The 17,804-nt window shown below is 49.7% G+C and overlaps 2 protein-coding genes across 6 annotated transcripts; one reads left to right on the top strand and one right to left on the bottom strand.

The window, feature by feature from the left end:
- Nucleotides 1–9: 9 nt before the first annotated feature.
- On the bottom strand, nt 10–3,792 carry fktn (fukutin). 3 transcript variants are annotated; one of them, XM_029837645.1, is made up of 11 exons: nt 3,664–3,792; nt 3,133–3,399; nt 2,488–2,544; nt 1,881–2,081; nt 1,660–1,806; nt 1,424–1,554; nt 1,175–1,307; nt 947–1,076; nt 606–739; nt 399–523; nt 10–271 (listed from the first exon to the last, which is right to left on the bottom strand). In XM_029837645.1, exons 2-11 carry the CDS (start codon nt 3,232–3,234, stop codon nt 58–60), a joined length of 1,374 nt encoding a protein of 457 aa, XP_029693505.1. In that variant the 5' UTR covers nt 3,235–3,399; nt 3,664–3,792; the 3' UTR covers nt 10–57. The 3 variants fall into 3 exon arrangements, with proteins under 3 accessions (XP_029693505.1, XP_029693504.1, XP_029693506.1); XM_029837644.1 differs by lacking the exon at nt 3,664–3,792 and having other exon boundaries at nt 3,133–3,530; XM_029837646.1 differs by lacking the exons at nt 3,133–3,399; nt 3,664–3,792 and adding an exon at nt 2,834–3,032 and having other exon boundaries at nt 1,881–2,020.
- Nucleotides 3,760–17,691, top strand: apc (APC regulator of WNT signaling pathway). 3 transcript variants are annotated; one of them, XM_011605020.2, is made up of 17 exons: nt 3,760–3,896; nt 7,352–7,507; nt 8,498–8,585; nt 8,656–8,857; nt 9,114–9,222; nt 9,330–9,443; nt 9,553–9,615; nt 9,869–9,919; nt 10,006–10,092; nt 10,178–10,355; nt 10,442–10,642; nt 10,741–10,836; nt 10,965–11,104; nt 11,188–11,265; nt 11,394–11,510; nt 11,588–11,802; nt 12,013–17,691. In XM_011605020.2, exons 2-17 carry the CDS (start codon nt 7,373–7,375, stop codon nt 16,943–16,945), a joined length of 6,807 nt encoding a protein of 2,268 aa, XP_011603322.2. In that variant the 5' UTR covers nt 3,760–3,896; nt 7,352–7,372; the 3' UTR covers nt 16,946–17,691. The 3 variants fall into 3 exon arrangements, with proteins under 3 accessions (XP_011603322.2, XP_011603324.2, XP_029693488.1); XM_029837628.1 differs by lacking the exon at nt 3,760–3,896 and adding an exon at nt 5,496–5,612; XM_011605022.2 differs by lacking the exon at nt 7,352–7,507 and having other exon boundaries at nt 3,764–3,896.
- The last annotated feature ends 113 nt before the right edge of the window (nt 17,692–17,804 follow it).

Here is a 17,804-nt window from a genome sequence, read left to right as displayed (position 1 = left end):
TGTCATTCTCGTTTTGTTCACTTCTTTATTTTCGTTAAACGTCTGTCATGTTTCCTCTCAGTAAACCTGAATAAGCTGGTCCCATTCAGCTGGAGGCCACAGCCCATTTTCCTGCACATTGCTGGGTGAGGACTTCCAATCCCAGCTCCGCACGGGGATGTTCCAAGTATTGCCATAGTTTGCCATCACATAGTCCAGGGTTTCACAAGGAACACGAACTTTCAACTCCAGAAGCTCTGCCCAGCAGAGGGAAAAACGAGGGAATACGTACCTATAGGTGACAAAAGGGTTTTAAGAACGGTCATGTTCCTGTCAAGTTCAACTGAACTGCCGGCTTTATTTAGATTTCTTTAATAAAAGTGCAAATTTTAGCAAATTAAGAGGAAAATGAATATTACTTGAACTTCCTGCCACTCTTGGCCTGTGTTCCACCATTCCACATCATGTCTCCTTCTTCATAGAAAAAGAAAATATCCAGTTTGACATCATCACTCAAAAAGGAAAGTTCCAGACTGTCCTCCACCTGCCGTTAAATAGAAAAATGTAACAATGATCAGAGGCTCACTCCACATCTGAGTATAGTATAGGGCAGGGAGACATCTGACCTTTCCAAACTTGTGTTTGAGCGACAGCCCAGCCTCTCTGAAGGCTGTGATGATATCAGGTCTGTAATCTACGATGAATATCCCAATGTCAACATCGCGGCTGTAAGAGATGACGCTGCACTGCCTGAACCAGCCTACAGGGAGAGGGGATCAGTTACTTTCATGCATTGTTGGGCCGTTAAACTACAGATAATAAACGCTTTAAAAGCAATATCAGTACATAATACACAGTAGTTGTAATGTTCTATTGTAGCACATAAAAATATATGACATGTTTATTGTTTGCTGGCTGATGCTGGCATGTTATGGTATGACATTCTATAGTGATGTCTAAATGTTACCCAGACAGGTGCCGCTGCTGAGCCAAAAGGGGATACCAAGGGTCGTGAGTATTCCAGCTGTCACACGAAGCAATGACTTCACTTTCCTTCGAAAATCAACTGCCTCTGGAAAAGAGTCCTCAGGGTAGAGCTGAGAAGTTTAAAAAAAAAAACGTTATTACAGGACTCTCCTGGGAGGGTTGCCTTTTACATTAATCTCATATCAGTTAAGTTCCATTTATGTCTTACTTGCAAAAAGTTACGGGCGTCACGATGTCGGCATTCCAGGAAGTGAGCATGCCTCTGCTCCAATATGAAGTGGGAAATGTTGCCTGGGATACGAACATCGAGGCCATCCAGGACTGTCAGGACCAGCTCTGGTCTGCACGATGTGCACAAGTATAAATATGCAATTACTTCATCAGGGTCTCCACTGATGTTTAAGTCAGCAAAACAAAACAAAAACATAAATGCGATTAGAATTCGCACATGAGTCACCTGTCATACGCTCCAGCATGACGCCCATAGTCAAGCAATTTGAAGGGAGCAAAGGTTCTGTCCATGCCTGCTTTGAGGCGCAGAGGTCCATGCCACAGGTAGTTCCCAGTCCGCTCATACAGGAACACCACCTGGGACAAAATACAGGATCGAGCTGTTGTGGACATTTGTTGACTTTATACAGCCTGATGTGTTGTAGGTGTGAGATTTGTGGAAGGTGATTTGAAGCCACCCACCTGGATGATGTAGCCATGCAGGCGAAAGAGCAGGTGCAGAGGGATCTCTTCTCCTGACAAGGTGTCCAGACTGGCCAAACGTGGGTCCTGCCCTCGAATCTCCAGCAGTTCAAAACCTTTCTGCTCGGCAGCTGACAGAAAGGTAGACTGACAGAAATTTGAAAAGAAATTTAGCTACATTTTTAGCTGTTTAAGAGCAAAATACTAAGTGCTGCACTTACGTCATGTTTCCACAAGTTGGCATTCAGAGCAAAGGACATCACGGGCCGGCCAGTGCACAGGAAGCTGCAGTGGGGCTCACGCACCTTCCTGTCATGCTGACGCAAAGCATCTTGGGACAGCAGCGTTAATGCAGTGGTGTCTGCGAGGAACAGCGGGAGCCGGAAGCGATGAGTTAATGCCAGAAATTTCTTCACCGTTTGCTGCAGGAACACAACAGCAAAGGTTGAAAGTGTTGACGGCATAAACCAAAAACATGGAGTCATATCAGTCATCAGCCTATCCTGCAGGAGTGAAAGTGTGATGATAATGCTTTTATCAGAAATCTTTCAAACTGAGACCATGACAATGCATTATTGACTGGAATTCATCATAAAAAGGTAAAATGGCAATTTGCACTTTTCAAAGAATAATTTCCAGAATGGAAATGGGGAACTGAAAATAAAACATATGCAATACAACAGAAAATGATATTTAAAAGGGTGGTAGATGTGGCCACACAAAGAAGAAAGCGTGTCATCCATTTGATAAAATATCAGTTATCTGTTGTAGATGATCTGATGCAGATCTTGTTGAGAGGACACAGCGACAACATGAGAATTCACTCACCCATTGTACATCGTTGGCAGTCAGATGACCTGTTTGGCTCAGGATGTGAGGGCCAGACTGCAGAATAAACATATGGGAATGTCATGATTAATATTTCAGAAAGATCCCCAGCTGTAATATGGTTGGACAAAAACAAGGAAAAATGGACCCTAAAAAAGAAAAAGGTCACTGGACCATACCAGGACAAGCTGCACCCTGTTCCAAAGGTTCAGTTCTTTGACAAAATTAGTAAAATAGCAGCTGAGACTACAGTAGTTGAGTAAATATGCTCTTTCTCCTGGTTTTTCCAGTTTTCCCCACCATCAAAAAGCATTGAAAATGAGGCTTTAGTGCTTAATGGACTCACCTGTATAAATGAAGGCTGGTGATATTTCCTGGATATATTGGTGTAAAACGGACTAGCAGTCCTAATTTGCAAATTTAACACCGTAGATAATCAGACAATCTAGGTAAGTTCTTTGAAAACCCTTTTTTTAAATTTAATTCAGGCTTAAGTCAGTTAAGAACGTCTTTGTCTGAAAAAGCCTTTATTCCATTGTTTTATCTCATCAGTAAAATGTCCATACATCAGAAAATAACAAATCGAAATGTAAATCTTATGCTACATAGCTATTGGTGGTTTTATTATTGTTCCTTGAGTCTCACCTTATTGACGTACTTCCGGTAGTAATGTAGCTGGAAGAGCAAAAACACGGAGCTGCTGATGATCAGCACCGTCAAAACGAGCGTCCGGTTCAGACGAGGCATCCGGTAACCCTGGAAGAAAACCTTCTCATGCTCTCTAAATCGGTGATCTGTGTCCCCCAGTATAGGCTGCAAAACCACAGGGCGGCACAGAGAGACACTCTAACCGCTGCGTAAAAACCGCTGCCATCTTCGGGACTATGGCGACGAGCATTTCCTGTCCTAGACCTTCATAATAAAAGTTCCACGACTTCAGTCAGTCATTTAGAATTCGCTAAAATGTTTCTTTCGCATTTCTTTAAAAACACTCCAGTGTTGCACTACAAATAAACAACAATTTAACTATTGTTGTACGTTTTGTTTTATTTGGAAAAAAGAGAGGCACGCGCACACACGCTCGAAACTCTCTCTCCCCCCACCTCTCTCTCTCTGTCTCTACCTCTCTCTCTCACTCTCTCACTCCCCCCGGCTCTCACGCGCCCCCAAACTCACTTAAACTCAAGATGGCGGACCACAGCTGCATCAGCGGGCTGTTCACAACAAAAAGGCCAGCGTAGAACTTCTCCCGGACTTCGTGGAATACTTTTCCCACTCGGACAAACGACATGAGCGGCCTTTGCCGCCTCTCTCGGTTACTGTGACGGTGCCCAGTGTTCACCGCCGATGTTGAAGTGATTCCGCCGCATTCCCAAGCGGACTAGTTTCGGTTCCCCTGAGCGTAGAAGGTGAGAAAGCTGCTACTGTTAGCCGAGCCCGTGCTAACCGTTTGTTTTGATGGGGAGTCGGTGTTTCGGGGGTTCTGTGCACTCTGTGGTGCTCGTTACCGGGTCCAGCCGGACTGGAAACGGGGAGAGGGTGTTTGATATCAGCGGGGGTATTGTGGCGAGGCGGCGGTTCATTTAGCGATTCACTGTTAGCTGTACTGTAAATTTTAGCTAGCTTTGAGATGTGCTGCTTTTGTCAGCGTTAACACTGAATACACGACTGCTTCTTTACAGTACAATTTCATTTTATTACGAGTAATAATAACGAGCTACTTTGATAATTACGTGTGGAACACAGTATTGCGGCGCTTCACTCAACTGTGCTGCAGAACTGGAGTAGTAGCATTTTCTCTATTACCATGAATTTATTTATTAGTGCAAACCAAATTACACAATTTTTATTTAAAGAATAGTCCCCTTTTTCTGTAGCATGAATATATTTTTGTTGCCGTTCTTAACTTCAACATCCTTATATAGTAGTCTATGCAATGTTATCCTTTTAAAGCGAAGAAATCATCACGAATTGAGATGAAGGACTTTGAGTCTCCAGCGTTGTTGTTTAGCTGATACATCAGATCTGAAGAATTTGATGAATTCCACCATGGTTTATTATTTCAGAGGAGAATTTGTGTCGTGTCTTATCCATTATAAAACCTTGGCTGGAGAACAAGCACACATAACTGGTGTGACTTGTTGGGTGAATATTTTCCCAGAGGAACTGAAATGCTGATTAGCCCTGATCTTTAGCATGTTTCCTAATATCAGATAGAAAAGATCAAATGGTGGTGGAAGCTTGGCCTGTCGGACGGGGCTGAGAAGTGGAGGCTTCTGGGTTGAGCCAGGTACCGAATGCTCACATGTGGCCCTGCCATGAGCTGAGCTCGTCCAGGGTGGCCCTCCACCCTCCCCCTGACCCCCAAGGTCAAGAAAAGGAAAGAGAGAAGAGATGTAAACATCCTGTGAGCTTGTAATTAGTTTGGCATCTCTTTCCACCTCACTTGTTGGTGCTCCCTATTCATGTTTCTGCATTAGCAACGGCGGCGTGAGATAAACACGCTAGCAATGACCAAGCTGCGACGCCTGGAGGGAACTGCTGGTGTGATGGAAACCTGCACCATCTCCTCATAAATGTCACGAACACGTCGTTGGATATTTCACGACATGAACGCAACACGTGTTCATGAGCCTGACTTGGCGTGCCGTCTGTCCCTGCTATGCTAACGTCAGCTGAAAACCCAAATTCAGATTCTTTACCCGACAAAAGAAACTCCCTGCACATGTGTGATTTATGCAGCTGCCAAAGTGATGCTCCGGCAGCAGAAATGCTCCCACATTAACGCGGGGCCGGTGAAGCTCTCCGCCTCCGTGGCTGAGGCTGCAGGTCCCGCCTGGGTGCGAGGGAGTGACAGTAAGGGTCCTCAGAAGGGCAGAAGTCCAAATGTGTGTGTCTCTCAGTAACACGGTCAGCCAGCTTGCAGCAGTTGCAAAGCATTGTGGGAGCCGGAGGAGGATGAGGAGGGGGAGGACCTCTCCTCCCCCTGCTCCTCACCCCCCCCCCCCTTCGCTCTCTGTCCCGCTCTCCTGATTGGCCACCGCTCTGCCCAGCTGACTGTCCTCTGACAGACACGGAGACGGAGGGAGAGCGAGACAGAGGGTGATGGAGGCTTCAGCAATGGGGTGAGCTGCCATTTTCTCTTTCTTTATCCACAGCCTGTGCATCTGTAATCTTTTCTTTATCCATCCCAGACTCGTCTATTGTTCATCCTTTGTCCTTCATCTCTGCTGTTGTGCTGTTTAAAGGGAGGGGGGGGGGGGGGTGTTGGCATTTAACGGGAGATGGTGCTTTTCTTTGGTCATTGTCTGTTTTTCCCTGCTGGTTTTCCACCCTCCAGGGCAGAATATTTGTGGTTTCTGTGATGACTGGGAGAGGGGGAGGAAAGAGGACCTGGTGGAGGTGAGGGGGGGGCTAGGTTGATGGAAGGAGGAGAGAAAATGGCCGACGAGTGATGGAGGATGGGATCAGAAGCAGGATGTGAAACGGGGAAGAAAGAGACGAGGGGTGTGTTTCTCTCTGTGGGCTGAGTGGATCTGGAATTAGGATGATTATTGGAGGGGTAATATCTAATCACAGTGTGGTGGATTAAAATGCATGATGCTGTCGGGGGTTTGACATTGTCTACCCTGATACTGGTGCAGCGTGTCATGGGTGAGTATTGGGAGAAGCAGCAACATCACCGGAGAACTTGGGAGCAGCTGAGCTGTCTGGATCAGACTGTGGATTTGCTGTTGGACTGGGCAGGAGGCTTAAATTCTGCCCCCATAAAGCTTTGTGTAAACGGGGCTGGGGCTGGTGAGCAGGCAGGCAGGCATGCATCAGATCAATGGGGACCCAGATGACACCCTGCTTTACTGATTAAAATCGTTACCCAGGCTGATTAGTGGAGCTCAGCAGGCCGGCGAGCACCTCTAAATGCTCAAGAAGTGAGGATTATGGAGATTGTTTTAAATATAATGGAAATTAAACGCTGCGGGAGATCTTCACCGCGCTGCCTGTTTAGCAGTCCGAACAAGTCCGCCTCACTGAGCTCAAAGTCCAGGTTTTGTCTCTGGTCCTCGCAGCTTTTGTTGGAGCATGAGAGAGTTTAAACAGGTCTCCTCTATGTTTGGGGACTCATCTTGATCCTGGATCATGATAAAAGTGCTACGTTAAACTATTTAAAGCTCTGAATCGTTAATTAGATTCTCTTATTACAACTTAAAGATAAAATGGTCCGTGCAGAGGGGTTTACTGTGCACGCTCATGGATACATGTAGTACAGCTGCTATGGAGTTATGTTGTGGTCTGTCATAAATCAGTGGTCATGTGACATTTTTTTAGCTTGGGTGAAACATCACATGACCCACAGCCTTGTAACAGACGTGCTCGTATCAGTGTGGTTGAGAGCATGGAGGAAAGCCATGGGGGGGGCACTGCATCCAAATAAATAAGTAATAATGCGTAAAGCTATTTATGGCCGAAAATAAACACCGATTGACTGAAAATGTTTAAAAGCTGTTTTCCTTCTCCTCATTGTTCAGGATTCTAAAAATACAACGAATGCACATTTGATCAGATTTAAGCAAAGATTTCGTCTGATGGCGTACGTACTGAAATTAGTGCTTTAGTTATTCATTCTGTCCCTGCTGAACAGTCCAAGTCCACGCCCCCACGTCTGAGCTGCAGAGTGTAAATGCTTCCTGTCTGGAGCGTCAAAGCGGGTTAGTTAGTTGGTTAGTTGAGTGGTGGGCCTGCACGTGTAGAGAACACGGCACTGAACAGGTAGCGACAGGCGTGTGTGGAGGTACCGTTGAAGCCTTTTTAAAGTCTGAAAGAGCACACGGTTAGTTTCAAATGCATTTCTTACATTGGTCTGCAGGTCAAACCTGCATCCTCCAACATGGCGGCAGCGTCATACGACCAGCTGCTAAGGCAGGTGGAGGTGTTGAAGATGGAGAACTCTAACCTGCGACAGGAGCTGCAGGACAACTCCAACCATTTGACCAAACTGGAGACGGAAGCCTCCAACATGAAGGTCAGAGCTCTCAGAACCTCCATTTTACCCAGAAACGGCCTGTTTGATGCCAAAGTTCCAGGAAGACCAGCAGATTTAAAGGATTAGGCTTTCAGGACCACTGCAGTACCGCACAGAGAAGGGAGAATCTTCTCCTGTTGTCATAGAAACACACACTCGCCCTCTCTGCTTCTCTGTATCTCTGTCATCCCGTATAAAGTCAGTCTCTCTCCATCCCGGAATAGAACTGTGGTATTTAAACCAATCACACGCTGCTCTGAGCCTGAGAATGAGCTCCTTGTTGGAACGGAGAGCGAGCTGTTTGCATGTTAATCTGATCTTTCCGAGAGGAGACTGGTCAGTGTGAGTGTCTGTCTCAGCGGCTCGTTTTCCCCTCATTTTGTTGGTATTTACTGTCATTTTCTTTCCCCTCCACTCCTCTCCCTCATCTTCTTGTCTGTGTCATTTTAGCTCATCTTTTGTTGCTGTTCTTTCCTTCTCAAAACCCTACTTGATGCACGATAACATGAAGATCCTTGTTCAGATTGTTCAGATTAAACTGATCTTGTTAATAGATTTATTCATCCTATCTAGATACTTAACTTGCTCTCTCTCCTGACTTTGACTGTCCCGACTTTTTTAAGGTCTTGTTCTATATTGTCAAGTCCGTCCTCTCCACTCATATTCACTTCCCACTTCCTGTTTCCTGTTTCCTGTTTTTTGTGGATGAGCCAGAAGCCCAAGTGTAGTTAGTTTCCATTATGTCGCTGTATGAACGATGCCGTTTCATCGTGGTGAGTGAATAACGATAAACTAGCAGCCGGTGTTCGTGGTCAACGGTTTTAACCTTTATTTATTATTGATAAGACCGCAGAATGAATGTCGTCTTTGATTAGACTATGTCTTTGTTTAAAACCTCTCTACAAGGGTGGGTGTCCCTGTGACTGACCATGTGATATAAATATATATATAAAATATCTAACAACCATGTGATATAACTCCTGTTCTCAGGAAGTGCTGAAGCAGCTGCAGGGCACCATAGAAGAAGAGTCTGGAGAGGCATCTGGATCTCAGCTTGAGCTCATCGAAAGACTGAAGGGTAAGCGAAGCTCACACACACACACACACACACACACACTATAATGCAGCATTCTTTGATGATTTTCCAGAAATGAGCCTCGAATCAGCAGGCTTCAAACACAGGACTCGGCCTCCGATGCCCACCTCCTCTCCCAGTCCTGCCTCTGGTTCTGGAGCTCCTGGTGCAGCAGGTGGAGGCCCCCAGGCAAGCGCCGCCTTCGGCAGGAGAGGGATGCCGACTGTGGGCAGAGAGAGCCACGACCGCTGCCTGGAGGAGCTGGAGAAGGAGAGGTACTACAGAGTGATGCCTCCAGAGCCCCTGCACCTTCTAGATTTTAGTTGTCCTTATTCAGCAAATACATATTCAGTTATATTAATATTTATTCATACAACTGTGACTGAGAAGCTAATTATTAAGTACCCAAATCATCAATTGTATCATCACAAAGGTGATAATGAAAAGTGTTTTTACAGCAGAATAGTACTTTAGCGTCCCTCACGTTTCTTTCTGTTTTACTCTGCTCTGTGATTGGTAACGGCCTGTCAGGTCTCTCCTGTTGGCTGAACTAGAGAAGGAAGAGAAGGAGAAGGACTGGTATTACGCTCAGCTGCAGAATCTCACCAAGAGGATCGACAGCCTGCCGCTCACTGAAAATGTAAACGCCGTCACCACCATCTTGCCTTATTCACCAATACCCACAAGCCCCAGCTGCTGTTGCTAGACAATAGTGAACTGGTAAAAAGATCTGTTTTCTTTCTTTAGTTCACGCTCCAAACAGACAGGAGTCGTCTACAGCTGGAGTTTGAGGCTCGACAGATACGTTCAGCAATGGAAGAACAGTTGGGCTCCTGTCAGGAAATGGAGAGGAGAGCTCAGGTGTGTGCTTCCTGTCTGCTCGTGCACCCCTATTGCATTCTGTATTCTGTAATGGTGAGATTTGTGACAGACATATAGTACATGTGTGTGTGTCTACTTGCCTTTTCAGGCCCGCGTGTCCCGGATTCAGCAGATCGAGAAAGACATCCTGAGACTTGGAGCTCACTTGCAGGTAACCAATGATACTTTAATGTTCCCGCTACCATAAACCTCTCATTAGCACTTTCTGAGCACCGCTTTGGTTGGCTTTTGTTGCTTTGCCCTCAGCAGGTTAATAAAATCTAAACAAATAGGCAATAAAGGGATTCTGAGATCAAATACCGGATCATTCCCATGTTGACACACACAGGCGCATGTTTTTCTTTAGACTCACGTGTTCCTATTTAACGTGATGACTGTCTCTCCCACATTTACGCCCTCCTCAGGTGAGTGAAGTTCAAGCGCTGGGTGACAGCAGTGGATTGGCTGCAGCTCAGGTAAGCTTTGTGCCCTTAATCCTTCCTTTTAGTTTCTTCCTGCTTGTATTATTGTTAGTTTTTTACGTTTTGTGTCATTTTTATAGACCGCTAGCAGCCGATTGGACCACGAACCAACCAGTGAAGCAAGTTACTCTGTGCCTCGCCGAATCACAAACCACCTGGGAACAAAAGTGAGCCATTTGCCCTGGAAGACTCCAGTAAACACCAAAGGGCCTCCAAAACAGAATATTATTAACAAGCTGTCGCCCTCTGCAGGTGGAGATGGTGTACAGCCTTCTGTCCATGTTGGGGACTCATGATAAAGATGACATGTCCCGGACTCTCCTCGCCATGTCAAGCTCACAGGACTCCTGCATTGCTATGCGTCAATCAGGTTGTCTTCCACTACTCATCCAGTTGCTGCATGGCAATGACAAAGACTCTCTGTTGCTAGGTAACCATTATTAATGATGTTTGCTTATTCACCGCACCCAGCTATGTTTTGTGCTGATTAGTTATTCCCTGTCTCCATTTTGCTAGGTAACTCTCGAGGAAGCAAGGAAGCCCGCGCGAGGGCATCCGCGGCGTTGCACAACATTGTTCACAGCCAGCCAGATGATAAAAGAGGAAGACGAGAGATCAGAGTGCTTCACCTGCTGGAGCAGGAGCGACATTACTGCGAGGCCTGTTGGAGTTGGCAGGAGAACCACGAGAGGGGCATCGACCAGGAGGACAACCCAAGTGAGTCACGTGGCAGTTGCAGAAACCGAGCAAAAAGACAGAAACTTTCACTTAAATAGTTATGACTGGAAATGAAATGGTTGTACTTGTATTTTCAGTGCCTTCTCCAGTGGAGCACCAAATCTGTCCAGCCGTCTGTGTCCTGATGAAGCTTTCCTTTGATGAAGAGCATCGACATGCCATGAATGAACTTGGTGGGTTTATGGAGGAAATGGCTGACTGAGTCTTTCTCTGGCTCAAAGTCTCTGATGAGCAGTGCTTTTCTCCAGCTAACAGCAGTTAACCAGATCTCTGTGTAAAAGTGTCTGTCTTTCCTCCACAGGTGGGCTGCAGGCGGTGGCAGAGCTGCTGCAGGTGGACTGTGAGATGTTTGGTCTCACCAGCGATCATTACAGCATCACACTGAGGAGATATGCTGGCATGGCCCTCACTAACCTCACATTTGGAGACGTCGCCAATAAGGTTGGAGGAAATAAGAACCTCATTAGTGTCGGAATGATGCGTCTTTGTCACCACCCAGTCAACTGAGAGCGTTGTTTTATCAGGCCACGCTGTGCTCCATGAAGGGCTGCATGAGAGCCATGGTGGCCCAGCTCAAGTCGGACAGTGAGGACCTGCAGCAGGTAAACTCACCTGTTAAGCTTTTCATGGTTCGCCACATAGAGAGGTTGTAGGAGGACTGCTCCCAACAGTCCTCATGAATAATTGTCCCGATCCAGGGTCAGATAATCCGAACTACATGTTTTTCCAGGTGATAGCGAGTGTTTTAAGGAACCTGTCGTGGCGTGCTGATGTCAACAGTAAGAAGACATTGCGTGAGGTCGGCAGTGTACGAGCACTGACGGGCTGCGCTCTCGTGGTGCAGAAGGTGAATGAGGAATTTCTCTTCTCCCAGTTTTCTCCTGAGTTTGCTCTAAACTCTGCCTCCTTTGCTGTCATTTGCAGGAGTCCACGCTGAAGTCGGTGCTGAGCGCACTGTGGAACCTGTCTGCTCACTGTACGGAGAACAAAGCGGACATCTGCGCTGTGGAGGGTGCTCTGGCCTTTCTAGTGGGAACGCTGACCCACTGCAGTCACACTAACACACTCGCCATCATCGAGAGCGGCGGTGGGATCTTGCGAAATGTTTCCAGCCTTATCGCCACCAATGAGGCGCACAGGTAAACACCTGTAACTACCATTTACTGACCTGTTCTACCAGATATCTGAATTTAAAGCTGCTGTTGCAGCCAAATATTGGTTGCATTTTGGAATATGCAGTTGTTGTGTTCTTTGGCATGTATTTGCAAAGGAATGGTAAGAATAACACAAAAGGAATTTTTAAAATCAAAGGGAAACTTGACAGTTTGTCTTCTTCATTCACCTTGTAGGCAGACACTGCGCGAGCAGGGCTGCCTTCCAACACTGCTTCAGCACCTCAAGTCACACAGTCTGACCATCGTGTCCAACGCCTGTGGAACGCTCTGGAATCTGTCGGCCAGAGATGCTAAAGACCAGGAGACGTTATGGGAACTAGGGGCTGTTGGCATGTTGCGCAACCTCATTCATTCCAGGCACAAGATGATAGCCATGGGTAGTGCTGCTGCCCTGCGTAATCTGATGGCTAACCGGCCAGCACGCTATAAAGATGCTAGTGTGGTGTCCCCGGGTGCTGGCGCCCCGTCGTTACATGTCCGCAAACAAAAGGCATTATTTGAAGAGCTAGACGCCCAGCAGCTGTCCGAGACGTTTGACAACATTGACAACCTAAGCCCCAAAACGGCACACAGGAAGGGGCGGGGCTGCAATAGTGCCAGTGGGACAGCCAGCACAGCACGTCCGTACACCAACACACCAGTGCTTTCGAGCCCAAAGAATGGAGACGGTTCAAAGAGGATCAACGAGGAACCTGGGTACGCCCGGACGGTGTTTTCCACTAGTGTCCGAGCTTCCAGTGACAGCCTCAACAGCGTGACGAGTGCAGATGGTTACGGCAACCGAGGCAAAAATAAACCGTCAACGGAGCCGTTTTACTCGTCAGACGAGAGCGGAGCCAATAAGTGCTGTGTTTACAGGAAGTACCCGGCTGACCTAGCACACAAGATCCGCAGTGCCAATCACATGGCAGATGATGACGGAGCAGAGCTGGACACGCCTATCAACTACAGTCTGAAGTACTCTGACGAACAGTTGAATTCTGGGAGACAGAGTCCAAGTCACCGCGTCGGTATGGACAGTGATGACGACGACGAGGAGGACGGCAGGCTGAGGAGAAGGAACGACGGTAGCGACTCGGTGTCGTCCGGTAGCCGCATTATTTCGGTCCCACCACCACGATACGTTGTCACTGCAGCAGCAGCAAACTATGGCGGTGATCCAGCAGGAGAGCAGCCAATCGACTACAGCCTGAAATATGGCAGTGACGGTGCCCATAAACCCCTGTTCAAGCCCGAAGAGTCCGCCGCATCATCTGTTAAGACTCCCACACCGTCTTCGTCGGCTAAACTCCGCCCCCCTGCCCCTGCTAACAGGGCCGCGGCAAAAGCTAACCAGGAGTCAACGCAGACCTACTGTGTGGAGGACACGCCCATCTGTTTCTCCCGAGGCAGCTCGCTGTCTTCGCTGTCATCAGAGGAGGAAGAAGAGGTTGATGTCATAGAGAGGAGAGGTGCTAGCGGAGGGGGAAATGGTGAGTATCCAACAGTTCCTGTCAGCGAGAAGGATGCTCGTGAGCAGCAGCAGAGGCACCAGAAGGAGGCAGAGAGTCAGACTGCAGCCGTCACGGCACCGTCTACACGGGGACGGCGAAGTCACCACCATCACCACCACGGTCACCACCACCACCACCACCACCACGTTGCATCATCTTCAGGTGCTAGGACTCCCAAGAGTCCTCCAGAGCCACCATATGCCCAGGAGACACCGCTCATGTTCAGCCGCTGCACATCCGTCAGTTCCCTGGACAGCTTTTCAACTTCCTCAATTGCCAGTTCTGTGCGCTCCAGCGAGCCGTGTAGTGGCATGCCGAGTGGTGTTGTCAGCCCTAGTGACCTACCCGACAGCCCGGGACAGACCATGCCGCCAAGCCGTGCAAAGACGCCACCGTTGCCACCGACCACGCATAAAACCAACAAGCAGGAAAATACCAAGAAAAAAGATGAGGACGAGAGCAGTGCCGATGTTTTGCTGCACTTTGCTACTGAAAGCACGCCACACGGCTTCTCCAGGGCTTCCAGTCTGAGTGCGCTTAGTGTAGATGAGCCCTTCATCACTGCAGAGTTAAAGGAGGAGGAGGAGGATAAAGGATCCGAGCAGAGGGTGGAAGAGGCACCAAAAGCAGTCCTCGATGAATCGGACGACGACGACGACATCGAGATTCTGGAAGCCTGCATCAACATGGCCATGCCTAAATCATCGCGAAAACCAAAGAAACCACAACAAGCAGCGCCGCGGAAAGCCAGCCAGCTTCCCGTCTACAAGCTCCGCGTCCAGTCGCAGCCAAGGAAGGACGTGCCGCCGCCGGCCGAGGAGGTGCCAAGAGTCTACTGTGTCGAGGGAACGCCACTGAATTTCTCCACCGCTACCTCACTGAGTGATCTCACCATCGACTCCCCACCCAACGAGGAGGCGGCGGCGGTGGCGGCGGCCATCCTGCCCGAGGGCCCGCCCGCCTCCACTCAGGAAGATCGGGCCGGACATCCCGAAGGTGAAAATGGCGATGACATCCTTGCCGAATGTATCAGCGCTGCTATGCCCAAAGCCAAACCCAGGAAGCCAATCAGAGTGGCAGTGAACAGCGAGCACGTCCAATCGCCACCCCTCCCCCCTCCGCTCCCCCCCACAGCTGCACCCCCCCTGGGCCAGCAGCTCCAAAAGAAAAAGCCCACCTCCCCTGTGAAGCCAATGCCACAGAGGGTGGTGTACACCATGACCACGACTACAGCTGCCAAAACAAAGCCAGGGTTTGCCTTTGATTCACCTCGCCACTACACGCCCATTGAAGGCACGCCGTGCTGTTTCTCCCGTAACGATTCACTGAGCTCACTCGACTTCGATGAAGACGACGGTGGGGATAAAGACGAAGAGCATAAGAAAACAAAAGAAGAAGATGGGAAGAAGAGGAAGCAGCAAACGGCGGCCGTCTTCCCTCGGACAAAGGCCGCTGCCAACGCGACGTCGTCGGATGAAAAGCAGAAGTTCGCCATCGAGGACACACCCGTCTGCTTTTCCAGAAACTCCTCCCTCAGCTCTCTGAGCGACATTGACCAGGAGAATAACAACAAGGAGTTTGCCCCGCCGCCACCCGCTGAGCAGCAAGATGGAGGCAAAGCGGTGAAATCGTCTCCTCCTCGACGGGCAGAATCAAAGCCACGGCCCCCTGCAGCTTCTGGCTATGCCCCAAAAGCCTTTCACGTGGAGGACACACCCGTCTGCTTCTCCAGGAACTCGTCGCTCAGCTCGTTAAGCATCGACTCGGAAGACGACCTGCTGCAGGAGTGCATCAGTTCGGCCATGCCCAAGAAGAAGAAGAAAGCCGCTGCCAGCGCCACGCCATCCACTGTGGCAGCACCACCAGCTGTTCCCAAAGCTGAGAACAGCATTCTGGCTGAAGAGGAGCCCCCGGAGATGCCTTCAGAGGTGCCGAGAAGCCCCGCCTCTCCCGACTCGGAGTCCTTTGATTGGAAGGCCATTCAGGAAGGAGCCAACTCCATCGTCAGTAGCCTTAATGCCGCCGCTGCCGCCGCCACGTCCTTGTCCCGCCAGGCGTCATCAGACTCTGACTCTGTCCTGTCCCTCAAATCTGTGGGCTCACCATTTCATCTGCCATCAGCCAATAATAATGCAGAAGAGGACAAGGTGGATGAGGCTGAGGAGGTGGCGGTAAAGCGAGGAGCACGAATCCTCAAGGCTGGGGAGCGCACTACGCTTGATGCTAAAAAAGAGGAGGACGAGGAAGAAGCCAAGGGAGTGAGAGGTGGCAAAAAGGTGTACAGGAGTCTCATTACAGGCAAAGTCAGGGCGGAGCCAGCAGCGAGGGGGCGGAGCAAGCCCAGGGCGGCAGCCGTGGCGAAAGCGCCAGGAGGCGGCGACGCTGCTGACCACGGAGGGGCATCCTCTCGAGATTCCACGCCGTCGCGTTCGTCCAATGTAAATATTCAGAAAGGAGGGAAACTGTCGCAGCTTCCACGTGCAGCATCTCCAGGAAGCGCATCCTCGACCTCATCTTCGGCCTCCAGAGCAGCAAAACAGAGCGGGGTGACCAAAGGCAGCACCGGCACCAACGGGCTCCCACGGAGCGAATCGGCATCCAGGGTGGGCGGGTCCGCGGGGGCCAAGAAGCAGAAGACGGAGCCCGAGAAGCCGGCCCTCGTTCGCCAGTCAACATTCATCAAAGAAGCGCCGAGCCCGACGCTGAAGAGGAAGCTGGAGGAATCGGCCCCGGCGGCACCGTCGGAGTCGCCCACCAGCCCCGACATCTTCCTGCCCTCAACGGGCAGGAGGCACGACGTCAACCGCTCCCACTCCGAGAGCCCGTCGCGACCACAGGAAGCCACGTCATCGCGCTTCAGCCGCACCGGCACGTGGAAGCGGGAGAACAGCAGCACGGGAGCGGGCGGAGGGAGCGCCGGCAAACACTCCACGTCTTTACCGCGGGTGGGAACGTGGAAGAGGACGGGAAGCTCCTCCTCCGTGCTGTCCGCGTCCTCGGAGTCCAGTGAGAAGGGGCGCAGCGAGGAGGACGGCTCTCTCCGCTCCAAGGGGACGTGGAGGAAGACCAAGAGCGGCGGCGGCGATTCGTCAGCGGGACGGGGCGGGTCCAACAAAGCGGAGGACGTGTGGGTCCGCCTGGAGGACTGTCCCGTCAACAACCCCCGCTCCTCCTCTTCCTGTTCTGCCCGCTCTCCCACCTCTGGCAACGCCCCTCCCATCATTGATAGCCCCACGCCCTCAAAAATTCTTTCTTCCTCCTCATCTTCCTCCTCTAATCTTAATCTACGGCGGAGCTACGAAAGCCTCGATGACAAGCCGCCGCCGCCGGAGCGTCCGCAGCAGCAGCAGCGCAATCAGCAGCGCAGCGGCGCCGTAGCAGCCCGGGTCAGCCCCTTTAACTACACCCCGAGCCCCAGAAAGAGCAACGCCGATGCCTCCTCGACCAGCACCACGCCGACCACTACGCCTTCATCGTCATCGGCGACGCCCCCGCGGCCTTCGCTCATCCCCACCCCCGTCACCAAAAAGCGCGAGCCAAAGGGGGGCGAAGGCGGCGCCGGAGGGGGCGGGGCCAGCGGAGAGCGCGGCTCGTACATTGTGACTTCGGTGTGACAACGAGCAAGAAAATCCAATCTAGAGAGAGTTGGACTTGAGCCGCTCGCCGCTGCGGCATCATGTGACTTTATGTTGAAGTGTATATATGGGAAATAAATGGTCAGAAAGTGTTTGTACAGGAAGTCTGGATCCAAGGTCCCCGTCCCCGTCCCCCTCCCCCATTGGCTACTCTCGGCTCAGTCAACCTTCTTTCTTTGATGAGATAATCTTTTTCAAATGAACTTTTTATGTTTTTATACCACTAAGGTGATGAGTAGCGCTTAGCCCCGCCCCCGTCTGCCTGTGTCCCTGCATGGTCCCCCCCCCCCCCCCTTAACTACGACCTCTAACGATGACGAGGGTGACGATGACGGTTCTGCTCGCTGTCGCTGTTGGAACCTCTCGGCAGCCAACTGCACTAATCTGAAACACTTTGGTTTGTGAGCGAGCGAAGATCCAAATCCAGGCTTCACACTCCTGGATGGATTTGGAGAATTCAAGGAAGAGGAATCATCTGTCGGCTGTAAATTTCTATCTTTTTGTCGCCACGGACACCAGTAACACTGAAAAACATAACTTATTGCTGTAAAATCTTTTAACTTCGAAGCACATAATTTAAAATGCTGAGTTTTGCTTCTGTTTTTCCCAAAGAGTTGCCAGCGTTTATTGATGGCTGTTTTTAAAGCTGGAGGACAACGACTCGAAGGCAAAAAGGTTTTGGTGAAATGTTTAACGGACAATAAACAATAAAATTCAACATTTTAGCTGCAAACTGCCTTTTCGATGAATTTGTATTTCCAATAATGGACGAGTTGTAATAGATGTATTCAGTAATTGTTTGGAGCTGTGTTTATTACATCATTAATACTACAGCAGA

The sequence above is a fragment of the Takifugu rubripes genome, chromosome 6, assembly GCF_901000725.2.
Source record: "Takifugu rubripes chromosome 6, fTakRub1.2, whole genome shotgun sequence".
Lineage (NCBI taxonomy): Eukaryota > Metazoa > Chordata > Actinopteri > Tetraodontiformes > Tetraodontidae > Takifugu > Takifugu rubripes.
The sequence above is the reverse complement of the archived record's forward strand: the minus strand, read 5'-3'. Positions and strand labels throughout refer to the sequence as shown.